Source organism: Columba livia, chromosome 1, assembly GCF_036013475.1.
Source record: "Columba livia isolate bColLiv1 breed racing homer chromosome 1, bColLiv1.pat.W.v2, whole genome shotgun sequence".
NCBI lineage: Eukaryota > Metazoa > Chordata > Aves > Columbiformes > Columbidae > Columba > Columba livia.
Window position 1 is genome coordinate 136961288 of NC_088602.1, and position 25688 is coordinate 136986975.

General features: G+C 44.8%; 1 protein-coding gene and 1 long non-coding RNA gene across 3 annotated transcripts in view; one reads left to right on the forward strand and one right to left on the reverse strand.

Moving 5' to 3' along the window:
- Window positions 1-582: 582 nt before the first annotated feature.
- LOC102098778 (lactosylceramide 4-alpha-galactosyltransferase) lies at window positions 583-9334 on the reverse strand. Its single transcript, XM_065050118.1, has one exon. The coding sequence runs from the start codon at window positions 9309-9311 to the stop codon at window positions 8232-8234; it is 1080 nt and encodes a 359-aa protein (XP_064906190.1). The 5' UTR covers window positions 9312-9334; the 3' UTR covers window positions 583-8231.
- A 5912-nt stretch (window positions 9335-15246) lies between these two features.
- LOC135578319 (uncharacterized) overlaps window positions 15247-25688 on the forward strand; it is a 30941-nt gene continuing 20499 nt past the window's right edge. For both annotated transcript variants that reach the window (XR_010469818.1, XR_010469817.1), the window contains exons 1-2: window positions 15247-15922; window positions 16611-16783. This is a non-coding gene — a long non-coding RNA (uncharacterized LOC135578319). The remainder of the gene's footprint in view (window positions 15923-16610; window positions 16784-25688) is intronic.

Genomic DNA, 25688 nt, shown 5'->3' on the forward strand with positions numbered 1-25688 from the left:
TTCCCAAGCCTTAAATGCCCTGCTTGTACTGCTTCGGGGCCAGCACCTGCGTACACCTGGAGTAAGGAGAAAGGTGCCTGGGTGCCAGGCTGCCCTGGACTGGTACTTCAGAATCCTTCTGGGAACCTACTCTGTCTCCATTGACGAGGGAAAATGGCCTCAAGTTGCACCACGGGAGGTTCAGATTGCATATTAGGAAAAATTTCTTCATAGAAAGGGTTGTCAGGCACTAGAACAGGCTGCCCAGGGAAGCAGTTGAGTCACCATCCCTGGAGATGTTTAAAAGACGTATAAATGAGGCTTTTAGGAACATGGTTTAGTGGCAGTGTTAGGTTAGCGGTTGGACTTGATGATCTTGAGGGTCTCTTCCAACCAAAATGATTCTATGATTCTATCTCATCTGTGTCAGTGATGGCCACCAGCCTGAATCATTAATGGTGACATTTATCCAAAAAGTACAAGAACTGACCTGTGCAACAAGAACCGATGTTTCTGCCAGACCACCTAAAATTTTGGTTTACATTGATGTGTACAAATTAATGACTAATAAGCAAATGTGCCTTTGTGTCTGTGCTAAATGTGAAATGCTTCAAAGCTCTTTAATTGTTATGTTACTTGCAGTAAACAGAACATGATGATTCCTAAACACAGTTTTTCTTTACAAAATCAAAGAAGGCATATGTTTGACAGTCCTAATGTGATCACTAAAAATGGATGAATGAATCAATGAATCAATCAGTCAGTCAGTCAATCAATAGAAAACTTCCTCCCTTAGCCCATCAGCTCACACAAGGATACTGAACCACCTGTGTCCTCAAGCGCTTGCTTTCTCCCAACCTCTGGGTTTTCTGACTGTCCAGGCAGTTCATCCATTCACAAGTCAGCCATTGTTTACCTATTAAAACTTGGAATTAGCACCAGTAAATTAAAGCAGGTTAACAGACTAACCTAAAGGTAAGGAGATTGCATCATTGCACAGTCTAGGTAAAGACATTTAGCTGCAGGAATGGAGTTATTTATTACTGGAATTTCTATGGCAAAAACATGCCTGACAGTGTAATCCTCTTTTCTCTTTGAAGGCAGCTGCTGCACCAGAAACTCATGAGTAAGCAAAGGGATTATAACACCACTGGCTAGAGAGAAGGACTTCACAATTGAGAGGCTGAGGCTTAGGCAACTGGGGAGATAACTAAGAGACAGGCTGGGCACAGGGACCACAGAGCTTGGTGGGTGACAATTTGTCAGGTGAGGTGTGGAGACCTCAAAGTCCCTGCTCTCTGCCCTCTGTGAGCTCTGACCTGACTAAGTTCTCACTGGCCAGCCTAGGCTATGTCTCCACTACTTCTCAGTGTTTGTCAGTTTGTGGAGCTTGGCAGCCATAGCCAAAGCTCCCATGCGGATGTACAGCAAATTCATTGTCTCAGAATCTTTCCTCTTCTCTATATCCACGTACAAAACGTGACCTAAAGGCCTACTCTGGCTTCCCCAGGGAAAGGGCTGAGCCTGCTATAGATCTGCACCATGTTTGTTCTAGCTGCCAGCTTTTATTCAGTCTAGACAACGCCTTCAGACACATGGCGTGAACTGTGGGGTTGTCATATGCAGGGACAGGAGTTGGACTCGATGATCCCTGTGGGTCCCTTCCAACTCAGGACATTCTATGATTCTATGACTCCCTGAGTGAGTCTGTCCAGCCCAAATGTGTCCTTCATGCATGTGTGAGCCCTGGCTGCTTTGGTATGGAAGACTGTAATGCGCAATGTTCTTGCTCACCCTCTCTAGATCCACCAAAGACATTTAAATTAATTTTGAATAAGCCCTTTCCCTTTTCAGGGAAGTTTAGGGACCTGACTGGAGGCAACAAACCAGCACTTCTCCATTGGCCACCTTGGTTAGAAAAGCAAAATACTTAGGCCAGAAATACACAGAGATGCCTACATGCTTTAGAAACAGGCCTTATTCACAGGGTTCCCTTGATCCTTGACCTTGGCAAAGGTCAACATCTGATACTTGAGGTGGCAGTTTTGTTAGGCAGACTGTCTTCTGCAAGTCTATTGCCCCGCTCCTTTGGAAAGGATGTTCACATGTAAGTGCCAAATGCTGTCCCCATTCCCTTGTGCTGGAAAAGAGGAGCAGAGAGCTGGGGGAACCTGACCTCAGCTCCTGCATGGCAAATGTGCACTGCCCTGTGCAACGGGTTTGACAAAGCATTGCCTGCTCTCTTCAGTAGAGAAAGCCAACCCATAGAATTAGCAAGGCTGCTCTCAAGATGCTTGGATTTTCTCACTGCCTGCGTTAGACCCAGGAACAACCCAGATTCCACACTGATCTCATTTCCCTTTGATCCATGCTTTGTTTCTACTGGCGAACACACCCTTTTACACCCTTTGGGATCCAGAAACTTTTCTTAGCTCAGCAGCTAAATCATAGGACAGAAGTTTTACAATAGATTTAAGTACATGTTTGGTTATAAAATCACTAGCAATGCTACTGATCTGACCTGTATTTTATCAAAGATTAAATTGAACCTGCTGACTCCAGTGGTGGTGCTGCTTGTAAATGGAAATTCTCTGGGATTCCTTTTAAGCTCTTTCTGCTAATGTGAATAAAGGAGCTGCAACTTGAAGAGCACAGAGGTGTGGGTGATGAGGGTGCCAGGGTTGCTGCTACCAGTCCCAGGGAACTGTTAGGGGAAGTGGGTATCAGGTTTGACAAGCAGCCATTTCACTCCTTGCCAGCTCAGCGTAGTGCAAACATGACCACATGTTTTGGCCACAAATTGCAGCAGGCCACTGAATATCCAGTATTCCATTTTGTACTCATACAAATGCTCCAACACTTTATTGAAGTGTTGCTTCATATTATAAGATCTGATTTTCTGTTGCTGGTAAACTTGAAAAAAAAGGGTACATACCTCAGGCCAAAATGTGTGTGGGGAAAAATTCTCCCATATGAATTTTCCATTTCTCAGAACCAGTCTCTAGTTACCCCTTGCCCATGTTAACAAAGTGCTACTCAGCTTCTCTCCTCTTTCCTTGAGAATGCCCTTTTTGGAAAAGAAACTTGAAAATCATTGGGAAAGTCTTATTGATAGCACTGATTGAGGTGCCCTTAAACATGGCCAACCAGACGTCTGAAAATTTCAGAGCACCCAGATGCCCCAGTGCAAAGCTGGTGGAGCTGCAGAGAAATGTCCCTGCACCTCCCTGGCAGTGGGGTTTTGGCTGGAGCTGTGGTCATGAATTCAGAAAGGGAAAACAAAGGCTGAGCCTCAGGGATCCTACTCAGGAGCGGGGTTGCCTAAGCATGATCACAGAGGTGAGGAGAATTAGACTGGCTAAGCTGTGGAGTAGGGACTCAGGAGAGAAACAGCTGCTGCACTGCATGGCCTCATAAACTATATGCAGTAGATCTGTGGGTTAGAAATGCACAGAGAAAGAAGGTGCCCGGTTCTCTTTTTTATTTATTTGTGTTGGGGTGAGAGGCAGCCTTGGCTCTACATTACTTCCGTTTATCATTTGTGATGTATATAGCATTATGGGTTTGGTTTTCGTTATTATTAAGGCAGGTCTTGTCACCTCTAAGGATATCTTGCTTCTTTCATTGTTTTACTCTGGTCTTTCTCCTAGGGAAAACCAGGTGCCACACAGCAAGGTGATAGTGCTGTCCATTGCAGCGCAGCCAGACACCTGTTTCACTACATAAATGAAGAACGCCTGAGGAGAATAAAAGCTTTTGCAAGTGAGACCCGTTCTTTGGCTAATGGTGGAAATGACTTGAAGATAACCTGTCGGTTTTTATGTGTTTGCCTAAAATGCAACATCATATATAGTTTGGATGTCATGAGGGTCATCAGGCTACATGTCATTTGAAGGTAGTTTCCACAACAACCTCAGCCTCAGTATAATACCCTTTTGTGCCTTATCCAAAACATGAATTTTTCTGTGGTTCCAGTACAAAGTGAAATGAATGAGGCTCTTGATGACCCATTTACTTATTTCTTTGCTGTTATTCCCTGTATTGAAAAAGATGCCAAAGTCTACTTTCCTCCTTTGCTTACAGCTTCTAGCCCTTTCAGAAAGTACTAGGTCCACAGCTACTTCTTGCATTTCTGTTGGAGGCTATGCTTCAAACATGTCTATGAACATTTGTTTCCTTCCCTGGTTTTTCTTCTCCCTGGATAGAGTTACATTAAGCTGATTGAGCATCCCACATGATGGAGAGCACCATTATTCTCTGTCCCCCTGCTCCTCTCTGAGCCACAGAGTCCTGTTCATAAGCCTATGCCTGTAATTTTGGTGATCAGATGTGATTTGTTTTGGTAGAAGGTCATCACATCTTCAGCAGCTGGTTCCATAAGGAAGCCCAGTAGTGAGCTGTTTACCTCAAAAACAAGTGCAGCAGTCATCTGGCCTTGAGTCACCTCTAGACTGACACCCAGCAGTGCACCTCAGAATGACACCTGACATATAAAGGAATGTTTTTTTCTGAGGGCTTCCAAGGAAGGCATATTATATGGCGTCTTTTTATGATGGCACTCACAGATATGCTTAAGCACGTGGCCTGTTCATTAGGATGTGCCTGCCGAAAGCTTCTCTTTTTCTGCAGCCTTTACTTCCTTATTGGACAACAAGAAATCAACTGATATAACAGAAGTAGTGACTCCAGAAAAAAATAGTTGAAAACAATGGTTTTCTTGATGCTATGTTAGTGACAGATGTCATGAAAATGAGCAACACAGATCTTTTTTTAGTCACTGAAAACACTGAATTAAAAAGTAAACTCTCTATATATCTTGGGGTTTTTATCCTTCAGCTAGCTCATGAATATCTGCTTAAAAACACCTAGTGAAGCCAAACCTTGCTGATTTCAAGTATCAGCTCTATGACATCTAGTTCCAGTTCTATGCCAGGTAAGAGGGAGACAGGTATATTTGATGGATGTGGCCCCTGATAATCTCTACACTATTCTGACTGAGGTTAATATAAGCCCAGGGACCATCTGTTAGACAGAGAACTGGAGGGCAGCCTCAGAATATGGCTTAAATCAGATGTTCCTTGCTCGCACACAGATCAGATACTTACTGATACTGACTTACTGATCAGATACTGACAGTGTTGACCCCTGGGGTACAGCACTAGTGAATTGCCTCCAGCTGCACTTTGTGTCCCTTCAAACACAGACATTCATCCACTTTTCTTCCCACCACATCATCCACTTTTCTAATCTGCACTTCATCAGTCTGTCCATGACTCTGTGATGGGAGACAATGTCAGAAGCCTTGCTAAAATCCAGATAAGCAGCAGTGATGTATCTGTGGTATTTATTAGCAATATTCATTATGAAAAAGAAATTTAGACTTTGTGGCTAGATTTGCCTTCTGGGCTGCAAGTGCACATTGCCAGCTCATGTCCAATCTTTCATCCACCCATACCCCCAAGTCCTTCTCCACAGGGCTGCTCTCAATCCCTTCATCATCTCTTCATCCCTTCTTCATCTCTTCATCCCTTCTTCATCTCTTCATCCCCCAGCCTGTATTGATACTGGGGGTTATCCTGACTCTGTAGGATCTTGCACTTGGCCTTGTTGAACCTCATGAGGTTCACTTGGGCTCACTTCTCGAGCTTGTCCAGGTCCCTCTGGATGGCATCCTGTCCCTCAGACATTGCACCACTCAGCTTGGTGTCATCTGCAAACTTTCTGAGGCTGCACTTGATCCCACTGTCTATGACATTGATGAAGATACTAAATATTACTGGGCCCAATATGGACCCATGAGGGACACCACTTCTCACCAGTGTCCATCCACGAATTGTGCAATTGACCACTATTCTCTGGGTGCAACCATCCAGCCAGTTCCTCATCCACCAAACAGTCCACCCATCAGGTTCACATCTTTCTAATTTAGAGAGAAGGATGTTGTGGGGAACCATGTCAAAGGTTTTATACAAGTCCAGATAGACAACATCCATAGCCTTTCCTTTGTCGACTGATGTAGTTACTCCATTGTAGAAGGCCACTAGGTTGGTTAGGCAGGATTTGCCCTTGGTGAAGCCATGCTGGCTGTCTCAAATCACCTTCCTGTCCTCCATGTGCCTTAGCATACCTTCGAGGTATCATGATCTTCCCAGGCACAGAGGTGAGGCTGACAGGTCAGTAGTTCCTGGGGTCCTCCTTTCTACCCTTTTTCAAAATGAAGGTGATATTTCCCCTTTTCCAGTCACCAGGGACTTCCCCTGACTGCCATGACTTCTCAAATATCATGGAGAGTGGCTTGGCAGCTACATCAGCCGGTTTCCTCAGGATTCTGGGATGCATCTCATCAGGTCCCATAGATTCATATATGTTCAATTTCCTCAGGTAGTCATGAACCTGATTTTCATAAATAGTGGGAGGGACATTGCTTCCCCAGTTCTCATCTTCAAGTTCATCCACTTGAGAGGTTAGGGAAGAGAGCTTGCCAGTGAAGGCTGAGGCAAATAAGTTGTTGAGTACTTCAGCCTTCTCCTCATTCGTTCTTACCAGTTTGCCAGTCTTGCACATCATGTGGGGTACCTTCCTTTTTGCATCCCTTGCTGTGCCTTTGTCTTCCTGACCCCATCTCTGCACAACCGGGCAGTGTCCCTATACCCTTCCCGGGATACCTGTCCCTGCTTCCACTGCCTGTGCATTTCCTTCTTGCCCTTTAGTTTGACCAGCAGGTCTCAAAACAGCCATGCCAGGCTCTTTCCTTCCTACCCAATTTCTTATACCTGCTCTATGGAAAGCAACCTTAAAGATCTGCCAGCTCTGTTCTGCTCCCTTGTCCCTCAGGGCAGTTTCCCAGGGAGTCCTATTGCCTAACTTCTTGATGAGCCGGAAGTTGGCTTTTCTAAAATTCAGGATCCTGTCTTCAGTCTTCACATGTCTCACATCCCACAGGACTGCAGACTCCATGAGTGCATGATCTCTACAGCTCAGGCTGCCTCCAATTTTCATGTCACCAATTAGCTCACATGCATTGGTGACCATCAGGTGCAGTATTGCATCCCCCCTGGTAGGGCTGTCTGTTACCTGACTCAGGAAGTTATCCTCAATGCACTCTAGGAGCCTCCTGGATTCCCTACAGCTTGCCATGCAATTTTCCAGCAGCCATAAGGGCCATTCAAGACAAGAGCCTGTGAGTGTAATGCCTCACGTAGATGGAGTAAGAATACCTCATCAAAAGTCTCTCCCTGATTGGGCGTCCTGTAGTAGCAATCAATGACAAGGTTTCCTTTGTTGCCTCGGTCTCTGATTCTTACCCATAAGCATTCAACCTGCTCGTGGCTATTCCTCAGAGACAGCTCTTCATGCTCTATCTTTCTCTTGATGTAGAGTGCAACCCCTCCACCCTTCCTTCCTTGCCTGTCCCTTCTGAACAGCCTGTAGCCATTGAGAGCCACATTCCACTCGTGGGATTCATCCCACTAAGTTTTAGTAATGGCCACTAGGTTGCAGTCTTCTAGCAGCATAGTGGCCTTCAGCTCCTCCTGTTTGTTGCCCATGCAGCGTGTATTGGTGTACAGGCACTTCAGCTGGGCTGTTGGCTGTGTCATCTTCTTAAAGGAACAACCATTACTTCCTTTGAAGTATTTAACTGGTGTTTTCCTGTTGGCTTCTATTACTTCAGGAGCCCCTGGCTCATCTCCATAAGACTTCAAGTGTGCTTCAGTGAGGCCAACACATCTCAGGGCTACCGACTGAGGGTCCTCACTAGCACCCCACCTCTCTAACCTTAGCGTCTTCTCCCATAGCCTGTCACAGGCGAGCCTGATATTGTCCTCCTCCCCCATAATGTCTACTTTAACGCTCTGTCAATGAGCCCAGAGAGATCAAGTGCAAAGACCCTCCTCCTCCTTTGAGAAAGGTGAACCCCATCCCACACCAGCAAACCTGGTGCTGTTTACAGCATCCAGTTAACAGAAAGTCAAGAATTGTGGTGGTGACATCAGCCACAGAGCCATGTATTAATAGAACGAGGTCACCCTTCCCTGCAACATCAAGGACTACCGAAGCACAGCAAGAGAGACCAAAATCCACTTCTGTCGCACATTTGAAACACGTACGGTTTGAGGCAGGTATCAGAAATGGAATGAAAATCACTGAGCTGTCACACAGAATACCTACTCTGTGGGCTAGACACCAACTCTGTGGAAGGCACTCAGTTTCCTTCAGGTTGGAAAACTTTCCTGCAGCTAACAGCACACAGATCACATCACAGGCCTAGACTGCTCCTCAGAGTCCTTCATCTGTGCAGATGTGGCAGGGCAGAACTGAGAATATAGCTGAGCCAGGAAAGCCTGGGACGTGATCTCTAGCCTTGTCCCATGGCTCTTCTTGTTCCATACATGCACCGCATAGGTGTTCTTAAGGAGATTGCGAAGCTCCGAGGAGCTGATTGCTTCAAATAGTTTCTTCCAGTCCTGCCATGGAATGGGATAAAAAGTCTCAGGGGGCAGAGCACTAACTCCTTTGCAGATCATACCATTTTGGATATTACTGATGGAACACCACTTCCTGAAGACACGTGTTACAAGTTCTGGGCCCTGGCGCCCCCAGATCCACCCATTGTAGTTGTCCACAAAGTCCTGCATGCAAAGTTCCATGAACTCATGCTTGGGTTTGAAGGACAGAAAGGCCCCATTCAGTTCATCATGAGTCTGGAGCCCAAGGGCATTGGTGAGGTTCTTCAAGTTCTTCAGCACAATGAAGTCTGTGTCCAGGTAGATGCCACCAAATTTCCACATGATGGCAATTCTGCAGGCATCAGACAGGACGGGTAAGAAATAAGGCTCCCAACGGTGCTGTGCCTGCAAGTACCACTTTGCCAGAGGTGTTCCTGAGAAAAGCTCTGCCAAGTCCAGGGGCCGGATCTCCACGTTGGGGAAGCAGCTCAGCAATGAGAATGCCCAGTGGCTGGGCAATGAGACATTCCCCTTTGCCAGGCCTTTCATGAGCACCACAACCCGTGTCCCAGGGTGTGCCCGGGCCGCTGACTCCACAGAGCACGTGAACAGGTAACTTGGGTTAGTTTGCTCGGAGGTCTCCACAAAAAACACATCCCCTGGGGAAGGAAGGGACCCACCAGCAATGGTGTGAGGAGGAGAAGGAAAAAACTGTTCACACCTGATTTCTGTGGGTGAGATGTAGAGCTGGCCCTCAGTGTCCTTCCCAGTTCTCTGGTAGAACATGACAGAGGCAATGAGCAGAAATGAAATGGTGAGGATAAACAGAGCCCCAGGCCTGTGGCTCGGCAGCACTGTGGTCAGTTTTTGCAGGTAGCTGGACATCCTGGGCAGTCTCGCTCCCGTCAGAGCCTGCTCCCCCAGCACAACCGTTGTGATCTGAAGGAGAGGAAAGAAGAAAAAGACACTGACAGGCAAGGCTGGAGACCATGAGCCTTGGGACAGTGCCATGGCAGAGTATAACCTGTCTTCTTTCACCCTATGCCTTTTTGTCATTTCCAAAACAGTATTCTGCATTAGCATCAGCATTAGTATCAGCATTTTTACCCTTGCCTCCCCTTATAGTGAAGGACAGCAGAACCCACACATTCTGGACCCACTACCACGTGCAAAAGCACTTGTAGAAGTAGCAAGGAGGACTGTGGCATTTAGGACAAGATGAAACAGCTCAAGTTGCACCAGGCCAGGTTTAGATTGAACATTAGGAAAAATTTAGTCACTAAGAGAGTTCTAAAGCATTGGAACAGGCTGCCCAGGGAATTTGTTGGGTCACTGTCCCTGGAGATACTGAAAAGACACATAGATATGAAGCTTAGGGACATGGTTTGGTGGTGGACTTGGCACTTTCGGGATTACAGTCGGACTCAATGATCTTAAAAATCTTTTCCAAACAAAATGATTCTATGATTGTAAGATTTATCCTGCCTCTCTCCGCTCCATTTCCAAATCTAATTCCCCATGCTCCAGAACAGACACCTTCAGGAAACAGCAAGAAGCTTTAATCTTTAACCAAACAGCCAGTGAACAGGACAGAAAATCAAGCTGGCACGATGCCATTTGCTTTTCACCCCACCCCTGGTTACTGCAACTGAGTCACGTACTAATCTCTCCGTGTAGTCAGAAAATGACTTTTGAGTTGCCCCGAGGGTTTTCCAAATGCAACAGCACGGAGCCACCACTCTCCACAAGGCACTGGGGCTTCGGGAACAGAGGAGTGGCAGCCAACACACAAATCATCAGCTTTGGTTTCCCAGAACATTTTCTTCTCCTGCAGAGAAATGCCAGCATGTGCTGTGGGTGTTACAGACACAGAAAAAAACCACTTTGCTTTTTGCATACCTATTTCCCTCTCTCTCCATACCAGAGCCTGTTGAATCCTGCAAATAATTTTTAGCTTGGGGAGCTATAGAAGAGGAAGCACGTACAGGTATAAGGGGACAGAGCCTTTGCTGTAGAGAAGGAAGGAAAGCATGGCTCTAATCTAACAGTGAGCAAGCTTCAAGGTTACATGCATATTGTTATTAGGAGGAGGAACTTCCACCACGATCACACTTCTATATCTTTAGAAATACATTTCTGCTTTTGTACTGGATAAGAGGACATTTTTGACGCAGCATTAGCCAGTCCATTTATCTCACAAAACAAACACAATAAATTTGTCTTCTACATTCCTAAGAAATCACAATTGCCATTGGACAGCAACGACAAATACTACTTACCTGTCCCTGCTTTCAAGACACCACAGAAGTTACTGCTCAGCTGGACAAGACTTTCAAGAGGTTGGTGTTTCTCAGAGCACCTATAACTCTAGGAGCTGGCACTTCCCTTTCCTGTAAAGAAATGGTGAGAGATGGACTCTGAACACCTGGAGGAAACAGGCAGGTCAAGGTGGATGTGACGTCATACTTTCAGTTCATACAGTGGCTGATATAAGGTTCCTGCAGCTGTGCTGTGAGGAAACCATCTAATTAGAAATGCACCACCAAATACAAAAAAGCAAACAAGAAAGAAATTGAAACCCCATTATTGCTACACATTAATCTTTGTACTGTGGTGGGAAACCAGTTGCTGTTTGGTGCTCTACTCTTTGCTATCAATCCCCAGTGCTCACACTGCTTGGGTGGCTGCCACAAGAACTGAGCTGAGAGATTCGTAGAGCTGCCTCCTCCCATCCCAGCACTCCATTCCTGAAGGCTCCTTTGAACGTACTCTCTTTTGACCAATTAATAAAGTAATCCATTTGGGAATACTCCCTCTTATGCCAAATACTTCATTCAATGAGGTGTCCCTCATTTTATGATTGAGTTCCCCTTTTCCCTGTGCTCAATGGCAGTTGACCTTCCTTTACAGAAGACACACTGACACGATCATAAAATACCACCTTTGTCCATACAGCCACTAAGTTTAGAACTTATTGCAGTTGACTAAAACAAGTGCCAGGCCTATTACTCTGCAGCTTCCCAAACTCCTCCCACCTCCCCAAATCCTTCCAAGCGCTGCAGCACCATGGACAGACTCAGGTGATGCCAACACTGGGGAAGCTCTTTGGAAAGCACCTGAAGCTCTTCCCAGCCCTTTTCATCCACGGAGTTCTCCAGGCATCAGCTCAGGCCCTACATAATCACAGAAGGGTTCAGTTTGGATGGCGCCTCTGGAGATAATTTGCCCAATCTCCCAGATCAAAGCAGAGGCACCTGGACTGGGTTGCTCAAGACCATGTCTGGGGACTCCACAGCCTCTCTCCAATCCACCTCGCTGTGTTTATTTAGTCCACATTTCATCAGTATTTCTTACAAGGCTGCTATGGACACTAGTTCCTCTTCCTTGCATTTTTTGAAGATAGCAAAGACAGGAGTGACTTTTGCTTCATTCCACTTCCCCTGATCACTACAACCTTTTAAGCATAACAAAGAGCAGTCTCACAATGGTATCAGCCAGCTACCACAGCACTTCGGGATGCATCCCATCAGGATCCATCATCTGTCTGCTCATTCAGTCCTGACATGTGTTCCAAGGACATGGTGATGTGGCATCCATACCCCACAAGGCAGGATTACAATGTTGAGAAATGTCCCAGTGTTCCTATTACCTGTAGCCAGATGCAGAAATTAATCTTCATAGAACTACAGAACCATTAAGTTGGAAAAGACCTTTAAGACCATCAAGTCCAACTGTTAAGCCAGTACTGCCAAGTCCACCACTAAACCAGGTCTGTAATCAACACATCTGCATATCTTTTAAATACCTCCAGGGATGGTGAGACAACCGCTTCCTTGGACAGCCTACTCCAGGACATGACAACCCCTGCCATGAAGACATTTTTCATAATATCCAATCTAAACCTCTCTGGTGCAACTTGAGGCTGTTTGCTGTTGTGCTATTGCTTGCTACTTGGGAGAAGAATCTGTCACCCACCTTGCTACAACTTCCTTTCCGGTAATTGTTGAGAGCCATAAAGTCTCCCCTCAGCCTCCTTTTCTCCAGGCTGAACAACCCCAGTTCCCTCAGCCGCTCCTCATCACACTTGTGCTCCAGATCTCTCATCAGATTCATCACCCTTCTCTGAACTCCCTCCAGCACCTCTTTCTTTCTGAGTCTTTCTTGTAGTGAGGGCCCCAAAACTGAACACAGTATTCAAGGTGGGGCCTCACCAGTGCCGAGTACGGGAGGACGATCACTTCCCGAGTCCTTCTGGCCGTGCTCTTCCTGATAAAAGCCAGGATGCTGTTGGCCTTTTTGGCCACCCGGGCACTTTGCTGGCTCATATTCAGATGGCTGTTGACCAACAGCCCCAGATCCTTTTCTGCTGGGCATCTTTCCAGCCACTCTTCCCCAAGCCTGTAACATTGCATGGAGTTGTTGTGACCCAAGTGCAGGACACAGCATTTAGCCTTCCTGAACATCATATAACTACGCTCAGCCCAACAATCCAGCCTACCTAGATTGCTCTGTAGAGCCTTCCTACCCTCAAGCAGATCAACACTCCCACCCTACTTGGTGTCATCTGCTGATCTTCCCAAACAGCATATCCAGACAGAGCTTGTGGAGAGCATTGCTGTTCCTCTTCTCTCCTGCTGCAGACAAGCCTGCCCTAGGCAGACCTCAATTACCAACACATGTTTGATTAAGGCAGGTAACAGCTCTTTCCCCCAAGAAGGGCTCTTAAATGGCTTTGCACTGCAGCCTTCCTGGACTACACATTTGGGAGCAGGGGGTGAGGAGGCCAGAAGAGACAGGGAGGAGACGAGCAGGGGAAAAAAGAGGACCTTTTAAAGTAAATACTGTCCAGAAAGAGTTTTTACGAGATGACTATGTGAGTTGCTAAACAAATTCTTTGTTTTGGCAGGGATAAATTTGTCTTTCTTCTGATCCACCGGGAAATCTTTAACAATATTGTGGTAGCACTCAGCAGAGAAAAGAGAGAGAAAAGGCTTCTATTTTATAAAATTAAGTGACTTTGGAGTTTTGAAGCACACTTACTGAATGCAGGAATAGAGTTACTAGAATTATATTTATTAAATAAATATGAGGATTGAAATCTGTAGGTACACGCTCTAACCCTCTCCTGAGTAGACATCTTGAGCTTACCCACATGAGCTCATGCAATATTGCAAAACATTTCTAGAGGAGGAAAGATCAGTCAGAGCCCTACAGGCCTTTATAAACCCAGGACAAATCTGCCAAGAGCTGACCAAGAACAAGCAGCAGGGAGGAGTTGCTGACACGCCAGAAGGCTGTGCTGCGATCCAGCGAGACCTGGACAGGCTGGAGAGATGGGCAGGGAAAAATTTAATGAAATATAAAAAGGGAAAGTGTCGAGTCTTGCATCTGGGTAGGAACAACCCCAGGTTCCAGTATAAGTTGGGGAATGACCTATTAGAGAGCAGCGTAGGCGAAAGGGACCTGGGGGTCCTGGTGGACAGCAGGATGACCGTGGGCCAGCACTGTGCCCTTGTGGCCAGGAAGGCCAATGGCATCCCCGGATGTATTAGAAAGGGGGGTGGTTAGTAGGTCGAGAAAGGTTCTCCTTCCCCTCTACTCTGCCCTGGTGAGACCACATCTGGAATATTGTGTCCAGTTCTGGGTCCCTCAGTTCAAGAAGGAAAGGGAACTGCTTTAGAGGGTCCAGCACAGGGCAATGAAGATAATGAAGGGAGTGGAGCACCTCCCTTATGAGGAAAAACTGAGGGAGCTGGGTCTCTTTAGCTTGGAGAAGAGGAGACTGAGGGGTGACCTCATTAACGTTTTCAGATATATAAAGGGTGAGTGTCACGAGGATGGAGCCAGGCTCTTCTCGGTGACAACCAATGATAGGACAAGGGGTAGTAGGTAAAAACTGGAACACAAAAGGTTCCACTTAAATGAGAAGAAACTTCTTCTCAGTGAGGGTGACAGAGCACTGGAACAGGCTGCCCGGGGGGGTTGTGGAGTCTCTTACTCTGGAGGCATTCAAGACCCAGCTGGACACATCTGTGTGTTCCTGCTCCGGCAAGGGGATTGGACTAGATGATCTTTTGAGGTCCCTTTCAATCCCTAACATCCTGTGATTCTGTGATTCTGTGAAGCAGCAGGCATGGAAGAAATGACAGATTTCCTGTAGAGTTGACAGATATGTAGAAAAAAATTTTAAAAATACTGACATGCCCCTAGTATTTCACATACATTGGATGTACAACAGACAGCAGACTCCTATCTGCCACTGGTAGTTATTTCCAAAATAAAAACTCTGTTATACATAATATGGTGGTACTCAAAGAGATGGGATAAGCTGATGCAGAGAGGGTCCAGAACCCAGGAGAAAAGCAAAGCAATGAAGTTAGGTCAGTCCAAGGTAACATGAATGTAGGCAGTGCTTGAAGTTTGGGAAACATCTCCGGTTCTGTTCTGTGAACTTGCCCATCCTGTTCTCGGGACTTCAGCTGAGCTGCTGAAGTGAACTATTTTCTTTTTAGAGTTGGCCTGTAAGCTTTTTACAGAAGGAGTTGCTCTTCTTAAGACTCTGGAAAGAATCTGAAGATATGGCTACAAATAAACAAAAATCCAGCTGTTGCTGGCTTCTGCAATATGTCGTGAGCCAGAACTCCCTGTGAAGTTGAACAGGTGCCTTGTTTGGGGTGCATGACCAGTATTGATAATGAGATGCTACCAGCCACACTTCTGCTGTTTAAGCAGAGCCTGGGGTTTGGGTAAGGACTGAAGATAGCTCCTCCGTCACATCCTTCTCCACTGAAAGGTCCATGCAATTACTTGTCCCTGTTAGTAACAGAACCAGTTTTACAAAATATTCCTGAAAGGATGAATCAGTTTTGTAAACTGTCCCTGAAAGGATGTTCAAGCATATCGTGTTCAAGTACACTCTTATCTTAACAACCTAGCTTTTATCTTAGCCTAAATACGCATAGAGTGAGGAGAAGTACATGCAGTATCTCCGGAGGTTGAGCAAGTCAGCAGTTATCTAGCTATAGAAGTAGTACGCCTGTGCAGTACCCAAAGGTGAAAGGGACGGAAGTGATGAAGACTACTTACTTCATCCTGAAGATCCCCTGAAAGACCACCAGAGGACACTGCACATGATCAAAATAGTTCCAAGATGTTGCAATCGATGTTGCAATCAATGTTGAGTAACCGTTACGTATCTTAATGAATATATGAATATGTATGTGAATGGACTGCATAAATACTGTGTAACTTAAACTGACCAGCAAAGCCAGCTTTGGGTGCAAACCCCTGGTTTCCCAGCGCTGAAATAAAGCACCACATATAACTACGCCCGTGTTTATGTGTCCTGATTGCTAACATTTTGGCGACCCAGATGGGACCTCGTGGGCTGCTGAGGCGGATCGCATCTTGATCCTGCTCCGGCTAGCACCGAGGTATTCTTGGGGAGTGTATCGGACGTGACTGACCCTCTGCTGCTCACGACAGACCTCTGACTGGTAAGAAGGTGCTTTATCTGGATTATTGGGTACCCACCTGGTCTGGTTTTGGTCTGGTAGCCTGCTGGTCAGGCATCTGTTAGCCTGCCGGTCAGACGCGGCGAAAGCCACGCTCGGTTGGGCAGGGAGCTCCCGGGATATTGCCTAGACAGCCGTCCGTCAGACAGAGGGAAACCTCTGTGGGCTCGGCATCTGGTCTGGTCTGGTTATTTGTGCCGCAGGCTCGGCGCCTGGTCTGGTTTGGTAATTTGTGCGCACCTGGTCTGGTTATTTGTGCTGCTCAGCACCTGGTCTGTAGTTCTGGTGATTTAATCTGTGTTTACTGTTGAAACCGGTGATTTGATCCGTGTTTACTGTTGTTCTGGTAAAGTTACCTGTGTTATCTTTCTGTGTTAGTTATCTGTATCCTTCTGTGTTGATATGTGCAATACAAAGATGTCACCATTAGATTGCCTGTTGAAACATTGGAAGGAGGGTGGATTCGGACAATTGTGGGAAACTGCAGCGGGGGATGATAGAAAAATTAACCAATGAGATGTTAGTGTTGTAACTTGTAACCAATAGTGAAAAGACACATGAACTGGTAGAATTGTATAAAAATGCACTTGTAGCAATAAATGGCATCTATTACTTTCATCTTGAAAGAACTTGGTCCATGTTGTTTGTCCGTCTCAACCACGACATATAGTGACCCCGACGTGATCCTGCCTGAAGAGGATCTCGCATGACAAGGTGACAGCGTGAAGCTGTGAACAGCCGAAGAAGAGCTGTGGAAATGGAGCCTGGTACAGCTGATAAGAGCAGCCGAGGAGAGCTGCCGAAGATCCGGATCGATTGAAAAGACACCTCGCTAAGGAGTAGGTGAGCTACCGGGAACAGGGAGGGTGAAACTTATCTAAAGAAGAGGGTACTATATTATCTACATGGAAGCTGCTTCTGAAGAAGCAGGGTGTTAGCCTTCCGGAACTGACTTTAAGAAAAATGTTACTATGGGGAAAAGCACAAGGTTTAGAGGTTAATCCTGTGACAGCATTTAGTGTGTCACAATGGATGGACTTGGGGGATAAACTGTTTGACAGTGCTACCCAAGGGTCCAAGGAAGCAACTGAACTGTTAACAACCTGGCGCTTTTTATTAGATACTCTGAAAGAGTTAAAACAGCAACAGGCAGAGGCGGCGGAGGGGGATGGTCTTCCTGGTTCTTCTGGGCCAGATTCGGAGAAAAAAGCAAGATTAAGTACTGCTCCAACCCCCCCTGTTACTAAGGATTCGTCAAAACTGCCCAAGTCCATATTATCTGACACGGATAAGGATCCGCGGCACTTTCTTGGAAAGTTAAAAGGAGTAAAGGAGGAGCGTACGTATGTGTGGCCCCGAGATCAGAAAAAAGTTATGAAAGACTCGTATACACATGTGTGGCCCCAAGATCAGATAAAAGCTATGAAAGACTCACATGAAAAAACAGCGTTGGGTTATAAACGATCTCGGGAGGGGCCCTCGAAACACCGGTTGGAGTGGTGCATTCGGCTGACTGCTCCGCTGTCATCAATCACAACTCAAACCTTTCCTCTACCATCATCAACCGCGGTTCCGCTGTCTGCGTCACCGCCATCAATCACAGCTCAACCCTCTGCCCCGCCGCTATCAGTCGCGGAAGAAAAAAAATGGACATTTTTTTTCCTATCCCCCATTGCCTGGAGATTTGGGTGGGGAGGACCCCCCCGTGGTGAGCCGCCCCAGCCTGCCCCCGCCCCCCTCCCACACTGCTGCAGAGCAAATTCCTGAGGGTGGGGGTGGAGTTTCAGAGCGTAAACTGAACTTACCAAAAAGCTGGAATTTACCCCCAGTTTCGATTACAGTTAAACCACGGGACCCTGTGCGTTTCTGGAAGAGACACTAATTGACACGCCACAACTACAGGCACGATAACTTTCTGAAATCCTGAGGCAGTCAACAGACCTCGCATATCAAGCTACGATAAAGGTGCCTGAAACCAACAATGCAGCCAAATCATTTGCAACTATTAATCAGGGTCCCAGTGAGATTACATGCAATTTATTGACCATCTTCAAGAGGCCATCAATAAGCAGGTTGAAAACTTAGAAGCTAACGAAGCATTGGTGTTGATATTAGCAGTAGAGAATGCTTATGTTTGCTATCAACGTGTTATCTGCAAGTTTTACAGTACATATTATGTGTTTCTGTGTATTGCCTCTCTGAAAATCAAGCAGCTTGTTAGGAATGTGAGTTAATTGTTTTACTAGTTGTTTTTCAGTGTGCTGTAAAACTCTCTCCCCATTTTTCCCAGTCGTGCTGCAAGCAGCCTGTGTTTTCTACCCCTCCCTCCCCCTTCTCAAGGTTTTTACTCACAAGATGGGGTCAGGTATAATTGTTTTCAGTTGTATTCCTGAAAAATCAGTATTGGGAGGTGTTTTAAAACTTAGGAAAGCACTCGGAATTATGAGGAAGGAAGATCTTGTTAAATATTGAAATCAGTGTTTGCTGCTGTTTACGTTAAATGATTGGGAAAAGTGTCCGGAGAATAGAATTTTGTTGCAATTAATGTTGTTTTTAAGGTGAGAAGAGCAGGACAAAATAAATATCTACAAGAGATCATTAGATCATTACAGACAGTTTTACAGCTGGAACGGTTTGAACATCAACAAGCTGAGAGAGAGTTAACTGGTAACACACAGGTCACAGTAAACTTGCTGAAGTCTGCAAGATGCTTCCCTCATTAACCTGTTTTCTTTGTGGGTATCGGTTTAAGCATGTTGCAATTTTGGTAGGTCTTTGTTATACGGTACGATAAGTTCACAGTCTGTTAAATCATGAGAATTCATTGACTCAAAATGTGTGTTTTGTGATAATACAGAAGATCATGAGTAATTTAGTTCTTTACTGCGTGAATGTGATGGTAAAATTTTGTGTGTAGTAGCTGTTATTTTTTTTTCTCTAGCATGCTACCTTTATTCCAGCATTCAGACTTGCACAACTCTGTGACAGGCTGTGTCTCATCTCGCTGTGCTGGATTTGGCTTTTCCATATGCACACCATGTAAAGAATCCTGGTTTTGGAATAACAGCTGTAGCACACCGGATGAGACACTAAAAAAACAAAACAAAACAAAAAAAAAGGCCTTGCCCAGTCCAGCTCACTGCGGGGGCCGATGGGGCTCCAGCGCGCACTGACCTATTTTGTCAGGGAGACCCAGAGGTACCTCCACCTGGCTGAGCAGTAAGCGGTCCAAAGGTGCAATGCAAAACTTGAGATATTCTCTTAAATTGGTGTAACTGTGATCCATCTGCTTATTTGAACTTGGTATATGGTTTTCATATCTGAGCTCAGTATTTTAGTTTGCATATTCATATTTGGTACCAAAAGAATCTTGTTTGGGGAGATAATTACAAAATGGGAACCGGTTCCACTGCTAAAATTCCACCTTGCCTCCCCTTAAAATGCATCCTTACACATTAGAATGATTGCTTATATTGTTAGAAAAGCATTTAAATTGTTAAAATGCTATGATAGCTGTGAATTTGGAAGAGGTGGTATTTAAAAATTGCTAGAATATTAACTGATTTGGATCTAGGAAAACAGACTAATGGATTTATGTTTGTTATACTGGTTTATACTGTTTTTTGACATCTCTAAATTGTAAAAGGTAAATGGAGCTAAGGAATGTAACTATTTCTGAGCTACTTGAAATTGCATATAAAGTGCAGTTGGAATGAAATGGGAAGACAAAACAGCAAAATATTCCAGGCCTATGTGCAGCTCATTGTAGCTGAGGAGTTTGCCAGAGCCTCCCACTTCCTACTAGTGATTATGCACGGCCTTGGCTATATCTGGACTGCGGCGAGAGAAACAAACAAACAAACAAACAAACAAAGAAAAAACCAAAACCAAAACCAAAACCAAAACAACCTGTTTTCCCGCTGCTAAGCAGAGAAAGGGGGGCTTTACTCCCCCCGCTCTGTCCCTTTTTTTTCTTTCCCTGAAGTATTGTTATCCATTTTTGTTGTGGCACTGTCAGCTTTGAATCAGGGGTTGTTGGTGTCGTTTATTTTTGCTTCTGTCTTGTTTCCTCGGTTTTGGCACATCTGGGGAAAGAGCTCATAATTTTACCTCCTTGCTGAAGTCAGTCTTTTCACACTGGTCAGCTTTGGGGGGTCACAGTGTTCAGTGCTTCTCTGGGTCAGACTGGTACTGATTTGAGTGTGGAGTGGAGACAGATTGGTTTGATGTGGAGTTCAAACTGATGTGTTTTCATGCTGGGCTGTACGTCTTGCCACCTGAGACACGAGAACTCTGCATCCAGGTAACAATTGAAATATTGAACCAATTGGGAATTAACGGGTACAAAGTATCGAAAAATAAAGCTCAGATTGCATCCGAGACTGTGATCTATTTAGGATGCGAGCTCTCTCAAGGACAGCGAAGGCTAAGCCTGAACAGGATACATGCTATTTGTGCTATTCCAGAACCACAAAACTTACATGAGTTGAGATCTTTTTAGGAATGACAGGATGGTGCAGACTCTGGATTATGGACTATGGGTTGATTGCCAAACCTTTGTATGAAGCACAAGGGAATAAAACGTTCAAGTGGGGAAAGCCACAACGTGAGGCCTTCCAAAAGCTAATACAGGCTTTGATGCAGGCACCTGCTTTGGGCCTGCCGGACTTGAGCAAAGACTTCCAGTTGTTTGTACACGAGCGACAAAGACTTGCCTTGGGAGTATTAACCCAATGACTAGGATCCTGGAAAAGATCTGTTGGCTATTTTTCCAAACAGCTAGATCCGGTAAGTGCTGGGTGGCCAGCATGCTTACGGGCGGTAGCTGCTACAGTAATGCTGATCCAGGAGGTCTGAAAATTAACTATGGGAAAAAGGATAGAAGTGTTTGTATCCCATATGGTGACAAAAGTATTGGAACAAAAGGGGGGCCATTTGCTTTCCCTAAGCAGAATGATGAAATACAAGGTAATTCTGACAGAACAAGATGATGTTGTTCTAAAAACTACTAACCTAATGAATCCTGCTGAGTTTTTGGGTGCAGGTACTGAAGAAGGAGATCTGGAACATGATGGTGTGGAAGTCATCAAATACACCCATGCAAGTCATCCTGATTTGAGAAACACCCTGCTGGCAGAAACTGACTGGGAACTCTTTACTGATGGCAGTAGCTTTGTGGAAAGTGGAGTACGGTATGCAGGATATGCGATCACTACTGTCAAGACAGTAATTGAGGCCAAACCCTTACCACCAAACACCTCAGCACAAAAAGCGGAATTAATCGCCTTAACCAGGGCATTGGAACTCAGCGAGAACAAGAAAGTTAACATACGGACTGACTCAAAATATGTTTTCTGAGTTGTTCATGTGCATGGAGCCCTTTGGAAAGAGCGGGGACTGCTCTCTTCACAAGGAACAAACATTAAATACCAGAAGGAAATACTGAACTTGATTAATGCCATTCAGAAACCATCGCAAGTTGCTATAATGCACTGTAAAGCTCATCAAAGTGGAACATCGAAAATTATTGGGGGAAATCGGCTTGCTGATCAAACAGCTTGGTCGGTGGCACGGCAAGTGAGAACAATGGTGGGTCTTGTCTCCCAGAAGGTAAGAGCAATTGATTTATCACCTTCAGAGCCACCTAAATATTCCATAGAAGATGAAAAACTGGCAAGTCTAGTAAGAGCCAGCAAGAATAATTCTGGGTGGTATGTAACCACCAATGGACAAGTTGTGGTGCCAACCACTATTATGAGAGGAATACTTCAGACGGAACACCAGAAGTGTCACTGGGGTGCAGAAGCATTGGTAACTTATCTAAGAAAACAAATTATCTCGGCCCAGATGTTGACAATGGCAAAGTCTATTACAGCTAAGTGTGAAATTTGCTTGAAAAATAATCTTCTAGTAAAAAGAAAAATAGAAATGGGGAAAATTAAGACAGGCATGCAACTCGGGGATTATTGGCAAATAGATTACGCGAAGCTCCCCAGAACTCGTGGATATAGATATCTACTCGTTGTGGTGGATACCTTTTCTGGATGGCCAGAAGCCTTCCCTTGTCGCACCAACCAAGCAAAAGAAACTGTGAAATGGTTATTAAAAGAAATAATCCCTAGATTTGGGGTACCAATAGGAATATCATCCAATAGGGGGCCCCATTTTGTGGCACAACTGGTAAAGGAGGTTAGCAGATGTTTAGGGATTCAGTGGGATCTGCATACTCCCTGGAGGCCCCAGTCCAGTGGACAGGTAGAGAAAATGAACCAAACTTTAAAAAGACAACTTAGTAAGGTCTGTCAGGAGGCAAAGATTCAATGGCCACAGGCCTTACCAATAGCATTGTTGCGTATCAGGATAAAACCTAAGAGCGGAATGTCAGTAAGTCCGTACAAAATTCTGTATGGCAAACCCTATGAAGCACCAAACCCAAATCCAGAGGTCCACATAAAGGGTAATCAGGACTTGTACAATTATGTGTTGTCTCTTGGCAGGACACTGAATCGACTCCGATCTGCATTAGTGTGGAATCGACCACTGGCACTTGAAAATCCAGTACATAATATAGAACCTGGGGACACTCTATATGTGAAAAACTGGAATGAAGAGCCTTTGAGAGAACGTTGGGACGGACCCTACCAAGTACTCTTGACCACGTTTACCGCAGTTAAAGTTGCCGGAGTAGACTCCTGGATACATTACACCCGTGTGAAGAAGGTTCCAAGAGCATGGTCATCACATATCCTAGGTCCAACCACACTCAAGATTACATTGCAATAATGCCTGGTTTGCATTACCAAGCTTTGGTTTTGGTTATAACCCGATTTTTTGTGCTTTTGAAAATTGGAGAGGGAAGTGCCACTCTATTCCACAAGGCCCCTGATAGACAGTGGGAAAGCTCGCCCGATGCATGGAAAAATTATAAATGCAAAAATGAGACTATTCAAATGGAATTGCAAATTAGGCCACGAAGAGCAGTAGATAGTAATGAAAGTACCCAGATACCACAGGTAGTACAAAGTGTACAAAATCAGGCAGAGAACCTAATGATAGGATTAATCCGAGACTTTGCGCAAACACAGAATATCAGTAGCATCATTGCCTGCCTTCCCATACCAAAATCAGCTGAGGACCCAGTACAGTGGGGAATAATCGCTACTACCTTACCAGAAATAAACAGAATTGGTAAGATAGCATGTGAATCCCACACTAGAATAGAAGAAGTCCCAACTGAACAAAGGATAAGAGAAAGACAAAAATGGAAAACGCCAGGACACAGGGCAGATTGTTTAAAATTACCTAAAGCAAGGTATATTACAATAAGACGATTCCACGATGTAGGATGGTGCTTCTATGACAAGTGGACCACTAAAATAGTGAATCAAAAGGTTGAACAGACCTACTGGGAATGCAAAGATCAGGATAACAAAAACATAACTGAATTATGGAACAATATGTGAACATTAAGTATTGTACAACAATACCAATACAGTGAAGAAATTCCATGGTGCATACGGTGGTCCGATGTAACAGAAGGAATGACAGTACCATGGTGGAATTGCTCACGTGATAACTTGTCAAACAGACATTAAAGAGATACCTTTGTCCATTGTCAAAGTAGCAGTGATTACAGGCTGCATTTGTCGGAAACAATTAGACTCACAGGCAGCCTTTAAAATTGGCACTGATAAAGACAAAATTGACTGTAAAGGAGTTATAGGCAGTATGGGACATTTAGTTTGGGCCTTAAGTGATGGGACCTGGACTACACATTTGCCAATGGGAGGACCAATTAGAGAAATTACTGTGGGGTTGCCAACACTATGTCCCATTTGGAAAAGGTCACCTTTGAAAAATAGGCAAGAACTTTTACAGGTCAGACATAAACGAGAAATAAACGAGGATGATGTGTGGCATGAACCATCAAGCAGTGTTAAATTTGGCTGGGCACTAGAATCTTTCTTTGCACCAATTGCAGCCTATAGGAATAGAGAAATGATTGATAAATTGATTGGGCAAGTGGATCGATTGGCCAGAATAACTAAAAAAGGTTTTCGGGATCTTAATATACAATTACAAGCTACGACTAAAATGACCTTGCAGAATAGAATGGCACTCGCACTCGACATAATGTTATTGAAAGAAAATGGCGTCTGTGGATATTTGAAAGACAGAATCGATCACTGCTGCATCCATATTCCAGACGTAACTTCAGAGGTTGAGAAAAACGTTTCCGAGCTGACCCAAAGAGAAGTGGAGCTGCAAAAAGAAAGACAAGATGCAGAACAGAGCTGGATAGGAGCTCTGTTGAATAAATTCGATTTAAATTTGGGAGGATGCGTACATTCACTACTAGAAAGTGTAGTTGTACTTGCAATTGTGATTGTTCTTGTTTGCTTGTTGCATGTGGGTATTAAGCGCATAATTAGTCAAACAAATGCTAGGAATAATCGCATTTTCAGTATCCTGAGTAGGAATTATGCTAATCCTATATTTGATAACCCTCCAGCTTATGAAGAGGCACGACTGGAACTATCACATCTGAAGGGAATTACCAATCAATAATAGCAAATGAATCAATAATCGAAGAAGTTGATTGAGGTGAAAATGCATTGTCTAAGAATAGAAAAGCGTTTTCAAAGGGGGGAAATGTTAGTAACAGAACCAGTTTTACAAAATGTTCCTGAAAGGATGAATCAGTTTTGTAAACTGTCCCTGAAAGGATGTTCAAGCATATCGTGTTCAAGTACACTCTTATCTTAACAACCTAGCTTTTATCGTAGCCTAAATACGCATAAGGTGAGGAGAAGTACATGCAGTATCTCCAGAGGTTGAGCAAGTCAGCGGTTATCTAGCTATAGAAGTAGTACGCCTGTGCAGTACCCAAAGGTGAAAGGGACGGAAGTGATGAAGACTACTTACTTCATCCTGAAGATCCCCTGAAAGACCACCAGAGGACACTGCACATGATCAAAATAGTTCCAAGATGTTGCAATCGATATTGCAATCAATGTTGAGTAACCGTTACGTATCTTTACGAATATATTAATATGTATTTGAATGGACTGCATAAATACTGTGTAACTTAAACTAACCAGCGAAGCCAGCTTTGGGTGCGAACCCCTGGTTTCCCAGCGCTGAAATAAAGCACCGCATATAACTATGCCCGTGGTTATATGTCCTGATTGCTAATATCCCCAGCAAAACTCTTCCTCCATATTCCTGTTTAACCCTAGCAACAAACATCTGCTTTGCCTCCCATTTACTAGAATTTTTATTCCTTCTCCTTCTTTCAGACACTGACTCCTATTCAAGCTCAGTTCAAAATTCAAGTCATCTTGTAGATTTCCCATCCCCAGTGAACTCAAAGCACAAAAGAGCCAGAGTGAAAAAGGAGCATCGGTGCCTCCAGCGTAGCTGAGGAGTGGCAGCCCAAGTAGTTCCCCTTGTCTGCCCTCCCCTTCTGTAGGAGGCTGTTTTCCCCACTCTCAGTATTGCTGAGTAAGATATTAATATCATATATGTTCTTCATGCCCTCAGCTACTGCAGCTTCTCCTCTGGTGCATTAATGTAAACTGGCTGCTTTGGGCTCGTAACTCAGGGATATGAATTCCTTTGGGCAACAAACTCTCAAGGAGTTAAGCACAGATTGCTGATGTTTTTCAGCATTCTCCTCTTAGGCTGTATGAGTTCCGTCCCACAGTTAAACAGACAATTCTGGAGAAAAAGGATTGCTCAATCATCT

Bases quoted from the DNA above. Each gene is read 5' to 3' on its own strand.
- LOC102098778 (XM_065050118.1), bottom strand. From the start codon at position 9,311: ATGTCCAGCTACCTGCAAAAACTGACCACAGTGCTGCCGAGCCACAGG.